Source organism: Rhipicephalus microplus, chromosome 1 (genome assembly GCF_043290135.1).
Source record: "Rhipicephalus microplus isolate Deutch F79 chromosome 1, USDA_Rmic, whole genome shotgun sequence".
Classification (NCBI taxonomy): Eukaryota; Metazoa; Arthropoda; class Arachnida; order Ixodida; family Ixodidae; genus Rhipicephalus; species Rhipicephalus microplus.
In genome coordinates this window covers 205,605,877-205,625,067 of record NC_134700.1, presented here as the reverse complement: position 1 = coordinate 205,625,067, position 19,191 = coordinate 205,605,877, and the positions used below count along the sequence as shown (strand labels likewise).

General features: G+C 44.6%; 2 protein-coding genes across 2 annotated transcripts in view; one reads left to right on the top strand and one right to left on the bottom strand.

Annotated features, from left to right (window-relative positions):
- Positions 1-4,857, top strand: part of LOC142766810 (uncharacterized) — a 49,806-nt gene extending 44,949 nt beyond the window's left edge. Inside the window, exon 8 of the mRNA XM_075868030.1 lies at positions 56-4,857. Within this exon, the coding sequence (XP_075724145.1) occupies positions 56-296 (241 nt within the window). The 3' untranslated portion in view covers positions 297-4,857. The remainder of the gene's footprint in view (positions 1-55) is intronic.
- Positions 4,820-19,191, bottom strand: part of LOC119159779 (uncharacterized) — a 32,006-nt gene continuing 17,634 nt past the window's right edge. The window contains exons 9-13 of the mRNA XM_037412631.2: positions 17,168-17,273; positions 16,903-17,088; positions 10,973-11,136; positions 9,100-9,145; positions 4,820-7,091 (exon numbers count right to left, since the gene is read on the bottom strand). Of these exons, the coding sequence (XP_037268528.2) occupies positions 6,984-7,091; positions 9,100-9,145; positions 10,973-11,136; positions 16,903-17,088; positions 17,168-17,273 (610 nt within the window). The 3' untranslated portion in view covers positions 4,820-6,983. The remainder of the gene's footprint in view (positions 7,092-9,099; positions 9,146-10,972; positions 11,137-16,902; positions 17,089-17,167; positions 17,274-19,191) is intronic.

Below are 19,191 nucleotides of genomic sequence, written 5' to 3'. Positions count from 1 at the left end.
CTTTTTTTCCTGTGCTCAAACTTAAACTGACGATGATCGCTGTTTACCAACTCAGGCGAAAAGTTGTGAGCCATTCGAGCGGCGAAGCGAAGGCACCCATGGCGCCGGTGGAGCGCGTGGAGCGGCGACAGGACCGCCCCCCGGCCGAGCCCTGCCCTCGACGCGCGGACGTGGACCGCGAGCTCGGCCTGCCCCGGCGCCGGCTTGTGCTCAAGGGACCGCTGCACGCCACGTCTTACGCGCACTGGTACTCGAGGGTCTTCAGCCCAGCCTCTTCGTCCAACGAGGACTGCTGAACGTATCACGCGCCGTATCAAGCTGAAGACTCAATCCAGTTACCAAGGCCACGAAACCATCGATAAAGACGTTTGTGCAGGTCTTCCCCTACCAGCATTGTTTGAAAACGCACGGCATACATGCCAGACATTCTCATGTCGCGAAGTGGCACTCCGGAATCACGAGAAATGCATCGTTCCTTTGTATGCTCTTCCTGAGACAGCCGACAGCCACAAATGAATTTTGTGGAACTCAGCCCTTGGTATTCGTGATACTTAAGGTCTCTCTTTTTGTGTATGAGAAGCCATGACACTGTTCCAAGCAAATATTTTCAAGGCAGTCACTCACTGCAAGCAACTTAACCAAGATAATCTCTACGGGAGTCATCTCAGTGCCCATTACGAAAAACAGAGCTGACATAAATAAAACAAACACAAAAGATGCGGGTAAGGCACGTTATCGTTTGTTTCGACCTCGTGCATTTCTCTTTTTTAACTTTATGAGCACGTTCACACCAAGACAAATTCGCCCTGTTCAGGGGAGGCGAGATTCGCCTCAATATAGTGGCGTAGCTGGGCCCATGCACCCCTTGATTTTTAGGGGCGAAGCTCCTTATGGCGTGGCTTGTGCGTCCCTCGTAGTACGTAACCACCAGTGGCACATACCCGAAATAGGTATAACGTTTGACCTCCAAGGTGGTGCCGGTGGGAGATTTCTTCTGTGCGTTGTTTAACAATAAAAAATAATGCTCAATGTATATGCCAATGGCTGCTAATAGGGAATGAGAGACAAGAACATTCGGCTTTTAGTCAACGTGCACGCTGCGATCCCCATTAGCAGCCATTGGCATGTACATTGAGCACTATCGGACAAGAAAGGGTTGCTACATTATACTCGCTGGGTGTAACCTCCTTAGATTTAGAAAGCTTTAGCAAGCGTTGAGCCGCAGGGCCATGAATACAATGAACTAGTATATACCATGAATGAATTCGAGGTGGTTAAAGGGGGAAAGCAGATACGAAGCGCAAGCCGTAAGAAATTAAAAGCTCCTGCTGTCTCTCATTTCACATTAGCAGCCACTGGCATGTACATTGAGCACTATCTGACAGGAAAAGGTTGCTACGTTATACTCGCTGGGCGTAACCTCCTTGGTTTTAGAAAGGTTTAGCGAGCATTGGTCCGCAGTGCCATGAATACAGTGAACTAGTATATACCATGAACTCAAGGTGGTTGAAGGTGGGAAGTAGACCCGAAGCGCAAGCCGTAAGAAAGTGTGCGTGTGCCACCTCTCGTTTAGTCCTTGGAATGTCCACTGAATGGCGGTGCTTCTATATGGGGAATATATGATAAAAAGATGCGAGATGGTGGGACTTGGAGTGTTGAATAGATGGACGAACGGACACACAGACGGATGCATGTATGGACGCATGAACGGACGCAGGGGCGGATGCATGGACAAACGCAGGGACGGGCGCTCCAACAGACGCATGGACGGACGAATGCTTCGCCCCACTTTCCATCATTCACTCCGTGGATATGCTGCCATTTTTTTTTCGTCATGTAGTAGAGAGGGAAGAGAGGGAAAAATGACTAATTCAAGGAAGTGCCCCCTCCCCCCAAACATTTCTGCCTACGCCGCCTTAACAGCACGCCGATAAACCCCGGATCGTTTTTTTTTCTTTTTTTTTTTTGCGCCAGCCGTCACCGGGTTCTCTCGTAAGAGTCAGATATTCGAAAGATGACGGCGAAGTGCGACGAGCTCATCCCGGCGCAGTTTTCAATGTCCATCGCGACATAAGATTATCCGTTAACAATTACGTTCTTTCTACCCATGAAACACAAGAGCTGTTGCCCCGAGAAGCAATATATATCTCAACATACTCTTTTGTTTGTAACTCGCCAAGGTGGCTATTGTGTTCGACTGCTGACCCACAGGTCGCGGGTTTGAATCCCGGCCGAATTTCCAATGGAGGCGAAAATGCTCGAGGTCCTTTTGATTACATTATGTGCACGTTAAAAGAAACTCAGGTGGTTGAGCTTTCTGGAACGCTCTACTACGGCGTCTATCATAACGATATCGTGGTTCTGGGACGTTAGACCACATCAATTATTATTATCATTATTATTATAATTATTCTTCGTCGTGCAGCTCTCTCGCCTCGGAGCACAGCAGGACAAAACCACCACCGCTGCTGGCGTCACTTATTCTTGCATTCTTCTCTTCACGCATCGGCGGAGAGTTCATGGCCAGTTTCCGTAGGAACTCGCGAACCCTATGCGAGCGGAGCACCGCGGAAACATTCGGGATGTCCGGCGATCGCGCTTCTTGGTTGGCGTCTCAAATATATTTACGCGGCATGTGTCGCCGCATCGCCGGTTTTGCTTTACGTCGGCTTGGTGGGTAAAATAGTGGGAACGACGCAACATTACGGCGGCAGGAAAATTTCATTCGCTGTAGGAGGCGTATTTTTCCGTGTGAGCGCGCGTTATAACCGGAGCTAACCTAAAGGGTGGTCGAGTTAAATTGCAGGCGTTTATTTGAGGAAAGTTAGGGTCCCAAGCTTTACACCTAAAGCGCGCGGAAACCACAGAGTTGGTATGTAATGCTGCCAGCTGGTGCATGTAACGGCTTGCGAATACGATCTTACGGCAGTATAAAACTGCAGCTCCACAAATTTCAGTAACTAAGAAGGCCTTGGTTATGCGAAGTCATGTTCCGAAATGTCACAAGGAAATTGTGTCAGTACCTGCATGACAACTTGCATAAGTAATGAACGTGCAGTGAGTTCCACGGGAATACCTTATAACATGCCATTGGAGTGAAATAATGTAATTACTGCCCCACTGTAATTATATATGGGAGACGACAATTTCAACCTTTAATTTATTGCTTATCACCTCAGCTGTTTCAACGGGATTTCAAAGTCCCAAAGACTCGCTGATCTTTATCATAGGCAATTCTATGAATACAAGCCATGGTATGAATGGCTTCCAGTCATAAAATGTGCAACAAAAAAAAAAAAAAACGCGAAAAGACATTTTAGTTATTTTCGCGCGAGCCATTTCAGGTGCTTTATGCACAATAGTGTCCGAGAATGATGTTAAAAAAATGATTGCTTCATGTGGCTTACTTTAAGAAGGGTCCCTGCTAAAAATGACATTTGAGTGAAGCAATGTAGCAAACATCTGCCAATGCAGTTGAATGATTGCTAGCATTGTGCCCATCTATAGAAAGAGCAGCAGATGGGACTGAGAAACAAATAAATATAAGGACCGCAGGGGGTGTTGTCTAGAGCCCCATCGGCGCTTTCGGCTTCCTAGTCAATCGCCAATTGGCTTCTTAAGTCCAGTTCTAGCTACAGAAGCAAAAAGAGTGTTATACTGACGTTTCCTACTAAAGCTGTCTTGGCCATAACTTATCTACTGTACTTGAGAAGCCAGTTCATACACCATATTTTAGTGATACCAGAACATACAGGGTGCCTAATTTGCAATATACATAATAACGAATGGTAATATCGCTATGGTATTGCTAAATGTCAGCATTTGCAGACTCTGCCAGTTTGGTTGTTCTGAATACTTCTGATGCACAGGAAGCTTTCACATTAGCATTGCTCATTTTTTGCTCACCACAGCCATACAAACTTTACTTGTATGATTTAAATAATGCAGGGCACGTGATAATCAAATTTATGGAGGCTTGAAATACAATAGCAAGCAGCATGGAAACAGCTATTCTTAATTCACCTTGCTTGACGAAACAAGAGAGTTTAAATGTGTATGCTAGAGTCTTTAGAAAAAGAATGACTAAATCTGACTATACAGATCACTTGTCTTCATGACAATGGCATAACCCATCCTACCGAGACCATCACATTCTAGAGGCCCACCAAGTTAGGCACGCAATGTGCATTGAATGAACATGACTAAGATTGGAAGTCTTTATGCGAATATGTAAGCACTTTTGAAGCACAGTAGCTGCATAGTAGCAACTCTTGCAGAATTTTCTAAAATAACGAACGTGGGCTGATTATATAGAAAAATTGCTCACTAAAAGGAAAATACCAAAGGTGCCTCAAGATTTCAAAACATGCATGCAAAGGATAAATTGTACACCCATAATTTGTTCATGCTAGTACAACATGGCACATGCAAAAGGGGTTAACAGTCTTGTGCAATTTAACAAGACGAGTTCCTCAAGAAGACAAAATCGACAAGAGTGGTGCTTGAGAGCCACTGTGATGATATAAAACAATGTACTGCTTGTTAGTACTATTTGTAGTTCCATGTTTTGTCTTGCTTGAGTGTGCATGTAAAAGTAATTGCCAGTGTGCATGTGCATTCCGAAACAGGTGTATGCTCAGGACTAACTAGAGAAATTTCGTCCCTCTTTCCATGAGCTCACACAATTTTTACAAACATCTATGTTCTCAGGTTGACATGTATGCAGCCTAGCAAGAGATACAGAAATGCTGCTCTTGTGTACAATAGTACCACACTTTTATAATATCAAAGCCAGAAAGAAAATATGTTCACACACCACTAAGTCATACAATAAAGTATCTTTATTCTCATCTGAAACGATGTAAGCCTTTTTCGTTTCTTCACCAGTTCAAGCATACACACACGCTGCAGTAATCGACTAAACATAAGGCGCATTTCACACAAAACATTTCTACGTGTGACAATACAGAGGTAACAGTGAAGATGATATTGCACAACTTCACACATCACTGCAAGTTATTCCGGACATTTAGACTAACAGTCATAAGGTAAAAAATGTCAAGCCTACTCAAACAGAGAACACATTAGTCCACAATTTTATGTCAGCTACAGATCTAGGCTTCATCAAAATCGGGCAAACTGGGCCTTTGTCACAAAATATCTGAGAGAAAAGGCAGCTTTGCTTGCACAAATTTCGAAAAAGTTTTCACAATTTAAGCTCTATCGTCAAACTTTGAGTGCCAGAAATTAATACCAGGCACATAGGCATGCACATACTACAGTAATGGCACTGTAAAACAAGTGTATATAAGTGTGCAGCTTTCTAAAGAATAACAACAATACTCATTGGCTTTTAGAAAGTAATACATGTTCTATACTTGGCACACCAAAATCTGCATAATCTATCCTCAACAATTTATGAATATATATAGCTGCAACATTAAATATTTTCTCATTAATGCACCAGACTGCATTTCCAAACAAATGTTTTTATGGTCAGTTGTGTGCATAACTGAAGCTTACAACATGCTACAGTAAAACTATGGCATCGTAACTTCACCCTAGCCATGCTAAGTCACAGGACACAAGAACACTTTAAGGAACAAAATGTGTGGGTTTCGAAATAGCGCGAAGCATTTGCTCGTTAGTATATTTTCCACCACCCAGCTAACCTCTGCCCTTTCTACACTTCCCTGTTTATTGTAACAACTTCAGAAAAAGGCAAAAAGTCAGACCTGTGACAATTATTACCATCATCACCAATACAAATACAACCTTGTTGCAGTATCCCATGCACAGATGCCAATTGTTCGCAATCATCGAAACGGTAACCCAACAAGATGGTTTTCATTGCCACCAAATTCTTTACATGGCTGAGGCTAAACTCCAACAGCAAGTACTAACTTAGATCTGCTACAAACAACAGCATGACAAGTTTAACGAGCTGATGTTCAAGCAATGCACACTCTTTAAAAAGGAACAAAAATAAAGACGCCTCTTTTACTAGTCATATCACCTGCTATGCAGCGAATGTCATAAGTAATCACAGTAATTAAACAACAGGCAGGCATACGTGCAAATGCATGACATACGAGAACCAATAGTCTATAGAGAACATGGCTGCACTGATCCCACCAAGCTGGAGCTACAGGGCTTTTAACAAAGCTGCAGATTAACAAAAAAAAAGTGTTAGTAAAACATGCTAATATTTATGCCACAGCTCCAGATTATTTGAGGCTCATACAACATGCATTTGACAATCTAAAGAGACTAAATAATACACTGACCTAGCAAAGCACAGTCAGCAAGTAGATATGCTCTTTCTTCACTTTGCAGAACCCTCTATACAAAGGCCATTAGCTAAGACAGTAGACTTTTATATTCAGGGAGCTCAAATTTCTGGTTGTACAAAAAGACACATGCATGTTATAGGACATTTCGTATTCAAACGTTGAGACAAAGCCTAAACCCAAAAGAAACAACATCACTTGGTAAGGAAGGCTAACTTACGCTAAGCGCATTATCACTTGGCCAGATAAAGAAAGTCGAGAATATTTTTAGATGACCTCACAGATGAGAGGCAGCACGCTGCTGCACATTTATGTTAAGAGAAAATACATGTGTACAACAAACTGTGCTATAACACCAAGATAACTAAATGCGGCACATAACAGATTTGCACAAGATCAATTCGATCAAAGCGAGAAAACAAGCATGCAATAGTGGGCTCGGAAAACAAAGTAACACTTGGTGCACTACGAATACACGAATGCCTCAATAGCCAAGTATAGCCAACAGCCGAGAAGGAACGGGCCACTCCGTTACAAAAGAGTGCTTTGCCAAGCCTGAACAGAAACTTTCACGTTCGATCTTTGTTTTTGAAATCAGCCTGACTAAAGGACAGTTTAGCAGGTTACATATCTACAAGGAGGAGTTATGCTGGGGGCTCTCGTCCTGGCATGAGTGCTAGGTGGCATTCAACTCTAGCGTACTTCCTGGCCATCTGCGCAGCTTTGAACGTGGGCAATGTAGAGCGAGCGTGTTGAACAAACCTCCATGCATAGAGGACACGGCAACAGCGACTCCATTGCCTGCACGTGGTGCACACGGTGTTAGCTCAAGAAAACATGTTTACACAATGTGGAAACACATAAATATGAATACACACACATAAAATGATTCATACAAAAGTGCATACACAAACACTCATCCGAGTGAGTGGTAAAAATGTTAAGATTACACTTATGCATGCCCAAATAATCCATCAAGCCTTAGTTAAGACACACACCCAATATAACTGTTAAATAACTATTTGCTCACACTTACATATTTCCCTTTCATAATACTCCACAGAGGTTACACAGTCTAAACTAATTTTAACGGATCCACGTACAGTGAAATCTCAGTATAACGAACTTCAAGGGGCCGCGACAATTTGTTCGTTATTTTGAGAGGTCATTATAGTAAAAGCCCGAAAATGAACCATAAATACTTTTTTCCCCCCGACCAATATGAACTTTACAATGGTAAGTCATTAAAGTGTTTTTCACAAGAAAACAGCCAAAAAATGCACGTTTACTTAATAAAGAATTCTGTGATTTTTTTTTTATTTTGACGCGTGCAGCACAAATTTAGCAGCGCGAAGGCCTCCAGCTCATCTACATTTCTGTGGTGCGATTTGGTTCTTTGGTCACAACAGCCTACTTTTTGCCTTCCAGTTGCCGAAGAATATCTACTTTCTCACTTAGCGAAAACTGCTTCTGCTTCTTCATCGCAAACAGAGATGAACTGATTTGTAGTAGCACCGCAGCGCGAATGCAGACTTGCTGTGCGGACGTGATAAGTAATCACCGAAAATAGATGGACACGACTGACAAACAAGTCCTCCTAGAGCACATGTAGAAGTGACAAAGAAACAAAAACCCAAAGCGTCGCGCCTGTCATCGCCTCTTCCAAAGAAAAAAAAAGTGCTAAAAAAAGAAAATTCCTCGCGTTTCATTTTCTGCTCCCTCGCTGTCTCAGGTTTTCCGCGCCCATGCTTCCTGTTTCGCAACTCCCCCTCTGCCTCGCTGACCTTGCCCTCCCTTGTTCTCACTCCTCGCCTCTGCGATTGTAAACCTGCAATGTTGGCGTTTCAACAAAAAGAAAGGAAAGAAAGTCGCCCTTTCGTTGTTTTTTTCTTCTTTTCTCTACACCGTCACGCGCCTTCGGAGGAAGGCGTCCGTTTGCTTTGTCGTCTACTTGCGTACCCCTCCGGTGGTTGCGAAAAATTTCAGAACATGAGTTCGTAGTACTGAGGCGTTAATATAACATGGAACAAAATTAACGCTCATTATTCCAAAAAGTTTGGAATTCTGAAGTACGTAGTAGTGAAATAATTTTACATTGAAGCTATTAGCAGTCAGCGTGAGATTTTTTAAAAGTTCATTAATCTGAAAATTTCGTTAATGTGGGGCTCGTTCTACCAAAGATTTTACTGTACCACAGATTTTCAGATCCAATGAACCATTATTCTGCCCAAGTTTGGTGTGAGTGTTAAACTAATGGAGCGAAGTTAGCTTTCGACGGATTGCGATGCAACAGATTATCGGTAACAGCAGATGAAATTAGCCACATATATCTTCAACGTTGGGCACATAAAGCGTACTGTTGCCGTGTTGACCTGGGCTGATAACAGACTTGACCACGCCACTCTCTGCACACTAATTGCACAGTAACTTTTTTGCAACATTGGTGGGCCAAGCAAGTCTGAGAGCACACTGGTAACGCCAATGATTGAGGTGTTGCAGCTGACTGAATAGGGGCACAATGTGATTGCATCATCGCTCAAGGGCGCTCACCAATCTCTTCTGACAACTTTTTTTTTCAAACCAAGTTTAAATAAGAAGTTTTCGTTTCCCTTCGGCATGGTTCAGGGGCCCACTGAAAAACATGGTCTGGCTAGTGAATGAGATGATGTGAATGGAGCACGATTACACTATCGCGTTTTATTTGAAGGCGAAGATCAAGATTTTGCTGGTTTTTCAGGTGCTCATTCAAAAAGCAAACACTTCGCTGCAAAAAGACAAATGAAAACATGTACAGAAACAGGGTGCTTACTTGAGCACTAGTTTGCTGTGCAGATGCGGAGTTGGACTCAGAAGACCTGCAAAAACAAAAAAACTTGTATGTTCAATTTAGCCATAAAAATAGCATAGCTCCACAGTTTGATTCCTTACAGAGTTTAACGGCATGACATTTATTAAAATTGGCTTACAAAAACATAAGAAAAAGTTCCATAAGGCTAGTCGGGCTGGCAAAAAAATGTGAAGCTGAGAAAATCGCATTTGAAGTTTTGACACTCGCTGCAGAAATTTCTAAAAGGAATCTTCCACAATAAATTTTATTTATATGTTCCCTATTTGTTTTCCTGCTAAACAAAACAGAAAGTGTCTTATTTAATCCAAGGAATCATTTAAAAATAAAACAAAAAATTTCCAACGTGAAGAGCAAGATCCCAGCTCCACAATGGCAAGTGGTTGAAGGGGAGGGTGTCCCAGAAAGACCATGGGGTATGAAACTAAAGCCACTGCTTCCTCGCATGAGCACTCTATTGGCATTAATTAGCTGCCTGCACATTAATCATTAATCGACCGCCTGGACGTTGGGCAGCATGCTGCCCTGTGTAAGGTTGCTATAAGCCGAGCGTTGCTTATGTCAGGCACGTGCAAATATAGCGTCCCAAGACAGTGCAGGATGCGCAGGGAACTGCATAGATTTTGCGTATCTGACAAGCGCGTTTACAAAATCACGGCGAAACCAAGCGGACGCATCTTCACCCTTCGTTCAATCACCTTTGTAAGCGGAGAATGACATGCGCTCTCTGTTCCGCTGCTTGCGCGATCATTTTGCACAGGGAGCAGATCGTAATCGTAAAGGTGATTAATGGACACCGACTCCACCAAACTCACGACCCAACGGCGCACTTTTAGCCAGCGCCTTAAGTCCGATTTTGACTGCTTCGAAAAGCTCGTTACGAGGACGGTTTCAGAGGAGAGTCTCCGGACATCTCGATCGCGTGGATAAACTACCGGCACAAAAGAACAAACACAGTGCGCCGAGAAACATGCACGAGAGCAAGAGCAGACGAACATGATCGGACAGCCACAAGCGCAAATGCGCAAGAAAAACAAAAAAATGTGTTGGTCATGCCAGCCAATGAGAAACGTGGAGCAGCGTTCTTGAAAAGTGCAACGGCCACGTCAGCCAATGGGAGCCCCAGTAGAGCGCACTCAAAAGGCGTGCCGAGTGAGAGCCAATCAGCAACGCGGTAACGACCTTCAGAAAACCCGCGATGGCAGCCATTCCGCTTGGACGATGCCATTTTGAGATTGCGCAAGTAACGCATGAAGGAAATAGTTCCAAATCTAGGTCAAGATGGTGGCGTTCAGCCCGCTGCACCGCTCATGACGCGGGCACGAAGTTTGAACTGATTTTGTTCTTTTGGAAGCATTTTACTGCTGCTGGGGTGCTTCGAAGGCTCATTTTATCACAATTTATGACCGAATTTGGCAATAGTAATTTGAGAGTGGATGCTCAAAGGTACAAACTGCCAAAAATAGGTTTAGAAATAAATTCATCTTTTTCCATTTTTTTATCGTTTGTAGACCCGCGTCCCCCCTTTACACTGTGTTGGGACATCTGCCACACCCAAGGAGATGGCAAATGCGATTCGAGGACACTCTTTTATAGTCCGTGTTGGTGCGGCAAGTGTGCTGACACGTGCGTTGCGACTAAGCGGGTAGCGCATGTACAGGCCCTAAGTGTTGTACTTTGTGTTGGCCTTCAAATAAGACATGAAGACATCAAGCAGATGATGAAAATATATGGGCGGATCAGGCACGACATGGAGATGCGAGTGTGCTACAATTGCTAGCAACTGCTCTGGTCTCATCTACGCAGCACAGTTTCTTTGAACAGCATTCTGCTTTACCTTTGGTTGCTGCTGTTGCTACTCCTCAGCTCTGGTGGTGGTTCCTGCAGGGCATTGATCTGCTCACGGAGCTCCTCGATGGTGTTCAAATGCTGCTGCACCGTTGTCTCGAGCTGCCGGCGCAGATTTTGCTCCGTTTCGTAGTCCGTGCGGTACACCTCCACCTGTGGATGTGGAAAGTTGGGCAATTTCGTTTGGCAGCTGCTTCAATATAGTATGCGCATCACCATGTGACAACTGACACCATTGACATCTCGGCATCTATGGCCCCTGTCACAAAGAGATTTCGGGCCTCCGATTAATTTACCTGGCTACTGTGAGAGACACTGTGGTATCTCTTGATCAAAACGTAGTTGTTGATAATTTTGTATGCCAGAACCACGATGCGACTGAGGCATGCCCTATAATACTACCAGCGAGGGCTATTTAAGGTGCACAAGAGCTGTGCGAATAGCAAAGTCTTGGGTGTGAAGCAAATTAAGATATTTAGGGGGGAGTGCAAATCGAACTGAATGTTTTCGAAATATTTCTCAAATATTTCTAAAATAATTTACAAATGATTTAAAGCAAAAATGCAGATGTAGTAGAGAATTCCTACGCATATTTTATGAGATACAGTTAAACCTCCCTACAACGAAACTGACGGGGTGCAAAAAAAAATTTTCGTTGAAGCGAAAATTTGGTTGTAGTGAAATAAAAAAAATATAGCCGATCTGAGCTAGCAAAACAAAGCAATGTTTATTGTCAAAATTCAAAAAATGTTCGCTCCTTCCTATTCTTCCCCAGCAGCGTCAAGATGTCATTCTCACCCATGCATAGCGAGGCCATGGTGAAAAGCACCCTGAAACAATGCTTGCACTGCCTTCGTTAACGAACCAAACAGTTGCATTAACACGTTAACACCAGCAGCAGTCAGCCCTCAAAAGTATCTAACAACGCCGAGATGGAGGCAGGGTATTGTGGAGCGGGGACTTTTGCATTACAGTCGCCGACCGATTTTCCGGACTCCAAAAATTCGGACTTGTTGGATATTCCGGACTTCATAAATGCACCATCAGGGATCCCATAGAGCTAATGCATTGTTTCGACCGATTTTTCGGGCGAATTTGCCCCTGAAAGTTCGAGCGACTAAATCGCTCGTTTTGTGCCACGCCCCAAGCCATTGTGAACGCCGCCATGTTGGATTTTCCGTCGGCTTAGCTAAGCTTGGTCTTCAGATGCCTTTCCTGCCTCCGAGATTGGAATGCGCACGCCATATTTTAAGTTTCGGAGGCCGTGTTTGCTTTTTAAAAGACGCGGTGATGGATGCCCTTTTTTCGTCTTCGGTCAGCACTATCGTCATCACATCGCACGGGGAGGAGGCGAAAGAAGGATTCTTTTATTGTCGTTGCAGCTTTTTTCAGTCGCCATTCTGCACGTGTTGTGTCGCGTAGCGTCAAGACGTTGTGTGCTTCGCAGCGGCTATCTGCGGCATCGAATTTTGTGTTCTCGGTGCCATGGCTCCGCCATCTGTGCCATCGCGGGAGCCAGGTGGTGTGAAGAAGCGTGGGAAGTATACGACCCTGACGATGGAGAAGAAAGCTGCCATAATCAAGCTAATAGAGAGTGGACGTTCACAGCTAGATGTCGCCAAAGAATACCACCTCTCCAAGCAAACGGTATCTGACTATGTCAAAAACCGCATTAGGATTTTGACAGCGTTCGAGAATTCACACAACAAGAGCCAAAAGAACGACAGTAAGGGCGTTCATCCAGCCCTTGAAGAGGCTCTGCAGTTGTGGCTTAAAGGAGTTTTGGCAAAGAACCTGCCCGTGTCGGGAGATTTGTTAAAAGAAAAGGCCGAGTCGTTCGCTGTCAAAATGGGCATTGAGGATTTCAAATTTACGGACGGATGGCTTCGTGGCTTCAAGAAGAGGCACGGAATTTTGTTCAAAAAAGTGAGCGGTGAAAGCAGAGCGGTGAAAGCAGAGCGGTTGAGCAGACTATTGTGTCCGATTACCATGCCACGAAGTTGCAAGCCTTGCTTAAAGAATACGCTCCTTCGGACATATTCAACTGTGACGAGACGGGACTTTTCTTTAAGATGCTGCCGGATCGTACCCTATCATTTTCGGGGGATTCATGCGCCGGTGGGAAGCTCAGCAAGGAGCGCATAACAGTCATGGTAGGTGCCAACGCCACCGGTACGGAGAAACTGCCTCTTCTTGTTATTGGGAAGGCGAGAAACCCGAGGTGTTTTAAGGCTGTGAGAACCCTCCCTGTTGAATACGAGAGTAATTCCAAGGCATGGATCACTCAGTCCTTGTTTGAACATTACGTACGCAAACTTGACCGCAAGTTTGCGCAACAGAGCAGAAAGGTAATCTTTTTTGTGGACAACTGTGGTGCGCACGGTAGCGTGCCGAACCTTGAGGCCATTCGGCTGGAATTTTTGCCGCCTAATACCACAAGCGTGCTCCAGCCAATGGATCAAGGCGTGATCCAAAACATCAAGGCACACTACCGTGCTCACCTGCTCAGCCGCACCGTCCTGTGCCTTGTAATGGGAAGGCCTACAAGGTCGACATTCTGACGGCCATCCACATGTTAGCCGAAGCTTGGAAGGCGGTGAAGCCAGATACCATCGCGCATTGCTTTAGGCATGCCGGGTTCGCTGCTGCTGAAGAGCCCGAGGCGGATAACCCGGACGTAAGCGACCCGGACGGCACCGATGGCGGGGAGGACCTAATGCACGACATGCGCAGCGTAGGAGTGAATCTACCTGCCACAATGACATTTAAAGAGTTCACTCGTGCGGACGACTTCATTGTTTCGTGCGCGGAGGCCACTGACGACGAAATTCTTCGCCAGGTTGTCCCGGAGCCGGAGAGCGGCTCGGATGACGAGATAACGACGACCGCCCGCAGCCGTCGGCAGCGGAGATCGCCAACGCGGTGACAATTTTGTCGAGCGTTTACGGTGACGATGTCACCTTGGCGCAAATACGAGCAAACCAAATCGCCTCCAAGCGTAGTTTGAGGCAAGGCAGCATCAAGGACTTTTTTAAACCTGCCTGATGCAATAAACTTCAGATTTTTGGCGAAAACGAATTTTTCGGACTGTTCGATTTTTCGTACTTTTTTTCGGTCCTCGCCAGGTCCGAAAAATCGGTCGGTGACTGTATTCTATGTCATTCTTGTCATCCACCACTCACGGCTAGGTGATTTTGTTGATAATGCGGACGAATAGCCGCTCTGATTCGTTACCCCACTGGCCAAGCGCGAACATAATAATAAGCAACGGAATCGGAAAAGGCATCGTTCCGTGGTTGTACCCAGCAGCTACGTGAAGGAAACCACTGAGCGACTGAGCTTCAGCTTCGGATTGTCTCCAGCTCAAAAGCAAGCCGGTGGCAAAAGCAGGGTAGTCTCATTGACATCGCTATCGAGCAATGGTGGCGCCCATGTTTGCTGAACAGCAGGAGCATAGGGGCTCTGAAAATGCATCGAAATATTAAGATTGGGTTGACTGCATAGAAATAAGTACCCTATTTACTCGTGCAATCCTCGCACTCGCATAATTCTCACACCCCCAACATCACCCAATAAAATACGACTTTTTTTTCCCTCAAGTAATTATCGCACCCCCGAAAACTGCCGCAATAATGTCCTCTACTCGTTCCAACCACTGATGATGATAGAAATGCACCATCTGGCGCCATCTCTTAAGCATCAAGCGTACTATTGCACAATGATTCAATCCAACCAAGCCAAGCCGAAGTGGCCAGTGTGCGTTGCGGCATGTTTTGTATGTTGCGTCGGTAACCTTGTCAAGTTATGAGCCGGTACTGAAGCTGTACGGTTGCTTTGAAGTTGCAAGTGATAGATAATGCACTAAAGAACCGCAACAGGGCCGCCGGTAGGCCCTTGGGATTAATGCTAAACTTTATTTCTCAAGAAGGAAACTGCGGACAATTCTGTTAAATAGCCATCATCCCAATACTGACGTCCCACGCTTACATTTTGAAGGCTCCTGTTGAGCCACGGCTACCGCTAGGCACGCAACGCCTACAAGCTTTGCGTATGGTATTCTAATTCTCTACTATTTGGTTGCACTTTTTGTGTCTCAAATAAATTTTGCCTTGTGTTGAACCTGAGTTTTATTGTCGAGGTAAGTTTTAATTAGCTAGTAGTTCTCAAAGCTTGCTGTTAGTTGCTGGTGTGAGAATCCCGTTTTACGGCCACCTCATTTTCTTTTTCGTTCTCTACATTTTCGTGGAACGTTTTCCCCGCGCAATTCTCGCACCCCCCAAATTTGCATTAGTTTTCCGTCAAAAAAAAGTGCGAGGATTATGCGAGTAAATACGGTATCTGAGCCTGGAATAGCATTGTAAAATTTTGTTGAAGCGGGACGATTCAAGAAAAAGTGTTTGCTGTGGCGGCAATATTTATACGTTGACTCCTATAGACTGCTGACGGGGAATCGTGAATTTTTCGTTGTAGCAGAAATTTTATTGAAGCGGCATTTGTTGTAGTGGAGTTGAACTGTAGGAACATGGAAGCAGTTCTTTTGGCTAGGTTGATGAAGAGTTGCTAGGCGATATTTCTTAGACGTCTCATCAAGAATGAGGCAATGGAAAGGCCCAATTGTATTTATGTACATGATTTGGGCGAACAAAAGTGTTACCGACAACACTATACACATAAAAGGCAAAGATGCTGTTTACTCAGCCTCTCCCCCTCTTTCAATTTCGGTGGAAGCCCAACTGATGTGACTGACAAGGTGTGCTCCCTTCAAGTACGGAGTTCTACATCTGCCTCGAAGCGTCAATATATAAGAACATGAGAAATTTTGGATGGCAAAAATCTTCGATAGCATACAAAAAACGTAACTGCATCAAAATATGGTCGTTATAATCAAAAGATCGTTATAGCTGAGATTGTTATAGGTGTGTTCAACTGTATTTTGTTGGCTGCATCAATCCATCTGGGGAGATTCTCGCCTGCCAGCGTTTTACCCAGCCGTGTGCCTGGGGTTCATCAGTAGGCCAGTTCTCTCGTCGGGGCACATCAGTGAACCAAGCAACCTAGCCAATTTTCTTGGCAGAACTCAAATGTCTCGTATGGAGCAGTGGCAGACACAACTTGCCAGTTTGAACCTGGGAGCTCAACTTGCTCTTCTAAATCAAGCCAAGCATCAGATGAGGCTAGTAGTAAAACCCTGAACATAGAGCCCCAGCCATAGAGGCTCCAAGATCCTCCTTCCAACTGAATAAAGTTTCCCCCTCTCTCTACCAATAACGCCACTTATCACCAGAAAATTATGAGTTCACAAAGAAATAAACTGATTTAGTGTGACTTTAGTGTCCCTTGCAACAACTATACCATGGCAGGTATAGCGAAGTTATTTGATTCGGATTTCATGGAACCGGGAAATATGTCTGAATGAAACAAATTCCAAATTACCAAGAAGTATCAAGAATACAATAAACAAATGCCTATCTCATCAACACACTTTCATTTTCTCAGTGAATACGATTTGTGTACTTCGCATATGAGCAGTGTAGAATCGTTAAACACCACTCTTGACTGTCCACAACATGGCCTCCACTGAAGACCTCTCTACCTTAACTAACCCATAACGTGCTAACCTGAAATGTAATTACAGTAAGGTTCATGCTGACTGTGGGAATATAGACTGTGCTGCCTTTAATTCAGTTGTACGTGAATGCCCTTTTCACTACTTTGCGCTCAAAAGTTCATCCAAACTAACCAGGTTGTACTTAAGTATGACCAAACGAATGAAAATTGGATGCCATTGAACAATGCATACGCTAGCTGGAACCAGAGAATGCGTTTTTCTCAATTTTTCTCACATTGACAGGAGTCGAATTAACGAGCTCTTACTTTGCTACCTTTGAACTGCAAAAAAAAAAGCTTGCAGTTTCCTACCTGTGCCTGGAGAGGAGGCAGCAACTCCAAGTCCTTCTTGAGGCGCTCCACTTCTTGACGCAACACCTCAATCTGGCTCTCACGTTCTGCCAGTTCCTGTGCCTGCCTCTCAGACTGGAGCTTCATTCTCTCTGTGTCACGCGAAGCAGCTGCGCCAGACTGCTGTTCCACACGCACGAATGTGTGCTGTACATCATTAAGATTTGCTGTCACCAAACAGTCCACATACACAACTTCATCATAGCCTTCTTTGAGCGCTACTTACCTCACCAGCATCATTGGAGTTTTCGTAATTCTGCCAAGTTTGCAGCAGCTCAGCGTAGTCTCGGCGTGCACGATCGCTGTTCTTCTCGGCCGTCAGCAGGGCACGTCTGCATGAAGATTGAGAAATGCAACGAGGAATCCAGTAAGCAACCTATATTAGGTACGCTTCACAAAACACCACCATGCAAAGCAGTTTAATTGAAGGGCCAGTAAACAAGCTCCAACCCTTTCTTTTTACACCTTCCAAACAAGCCCACTTGTTCATGCCGAAGGTCACGGCAATCGCAACATGCAAACATTGCAGCCCTGTGTGCCACACAGACTCTCTATTTCAAGAAACCATACACCCCTCATTTTCCTGTGCTGCCCGCAGCCATTCTGGTAGGGACAGGGACAACCATTATGCCCAAAGGCAGAACCTCCAGTATGAAGAGATGTGTTGCAACTTTTGTGCTAGTGAAAGGGCACTTGCACTGGGGCATCGTGATGAAGGCAGATGTCCATGCCCTTCTATGCCTGAGCAGTCCTTTTCACCCGCTAAATGACTTAGTGTTGCGTAAGAGCAATGTTGCGTAGCACTGGCGTTGTCCATTGGTCATCTGTACCACAAAACTGTGTGGTACCCCTGCAGTTATGCAGTTTTGACCACGCAGCTGCCACGCCTGTCACATATTTGTTTACCACGTCAATGCCTCGCACCACACTTCCTCACTATGCTGCGTGCAAGTAAGTGACCCGTGTGACACATGGAGGAAACTATGCTAGATTGTTAGCAGTGCAGTGTTGATATAACCACTGACGTCGCATTACATTATATTGGTGATCTGAGCTTAGTCGCAGCAGGCTATACCTATCACTTTACACGGCCAAGAAGAGAGGGGAGGCCGAGCGAAAAGCTGAAACCAGACAATACGGTTGTTATAACCCCTCTAACTTTCTTATTACAGCACTTCCTTGCAAACATTTTTGCGGTAACATGTTCTCAATTTATTGTGCGTAGTTATCTCCATATCGATGGGCTGTTTACTCAGCCTTAAGGGGGGACGTGGCAAGTAAAACTAATTTTTTTATTAATGTACTGTTTGTGATGAAACTTGGTGTGTGTATGTGGATGATTGTGAGGATTCCAAATATGAAAACCGTTTTCAAATACCTCTTGTACTTTTTGAGTTACAAGCATAATTATACTAATTAATGCTCTTCACACTTAAAGAGATAATTATTGCTAAATGAAATTATTTTTTCATATTATTATGTTCCCAAAGCATCAACTTGTGCAAAGAAGCTATTAGTTGATTTTTCTAGTTCTTGTAACCATAAATAAAATTTCCAAAACATGGATGTTGTTTTGCGCACACATCGCAGTAATTATAAAATGTGTTCTAAAAATTTTAAATGATGAGTAAGAAGAGAGATAAAGCTTTATTGCACTGCTAAAGGCCTCCTGAGCCTAGTGCAAAAAACGGAACGACTCTATCAGTCTTTGTTAGAAAATGACAGATGTTCTAGCGAAGGCACATAGGCGAAAATCAAGAGTTGAGAAAACTGACTTTGAAAGTTCACTCTTGTTTGGAAGTTCACAACATGCCTAAAACACTCAGAATCCTCCTGGGCAGTAATCCTGAGATGCTGTGGCCTTGGCCTCTGTAGAGCGCAACCCAGTTTTGCGCTTCTTTGTCGTGGAACAATGCGCCTTTTGAGCCCTCTTTACCCTTTTGGCATCCTTTTCGGCTGCTCGCCGCAAAGAGCAGTCTCCTGGATTGAAGCCCAGTTGAGCAGTGATCTCTTGCAGCGCACTCTTGCAGCCACCATTGAAACGGCAGACTGCATCTGCAACTGCACTTTCCACACTTCGAAGGGAGGCGAACTGGCTCTTGGACTGGAGTGACCAAATGAGGCTGTTCATACTCTCCACAGCGTTCTGGGTTTTTCCCTGCGCACACCTTTCAAGGAGCTCTTTGTTCGAGAGGCGCTTGTAGATTGGCAGCAGTGCCACTCGCACGTGAGGGGGCAGTTTATGTTTGT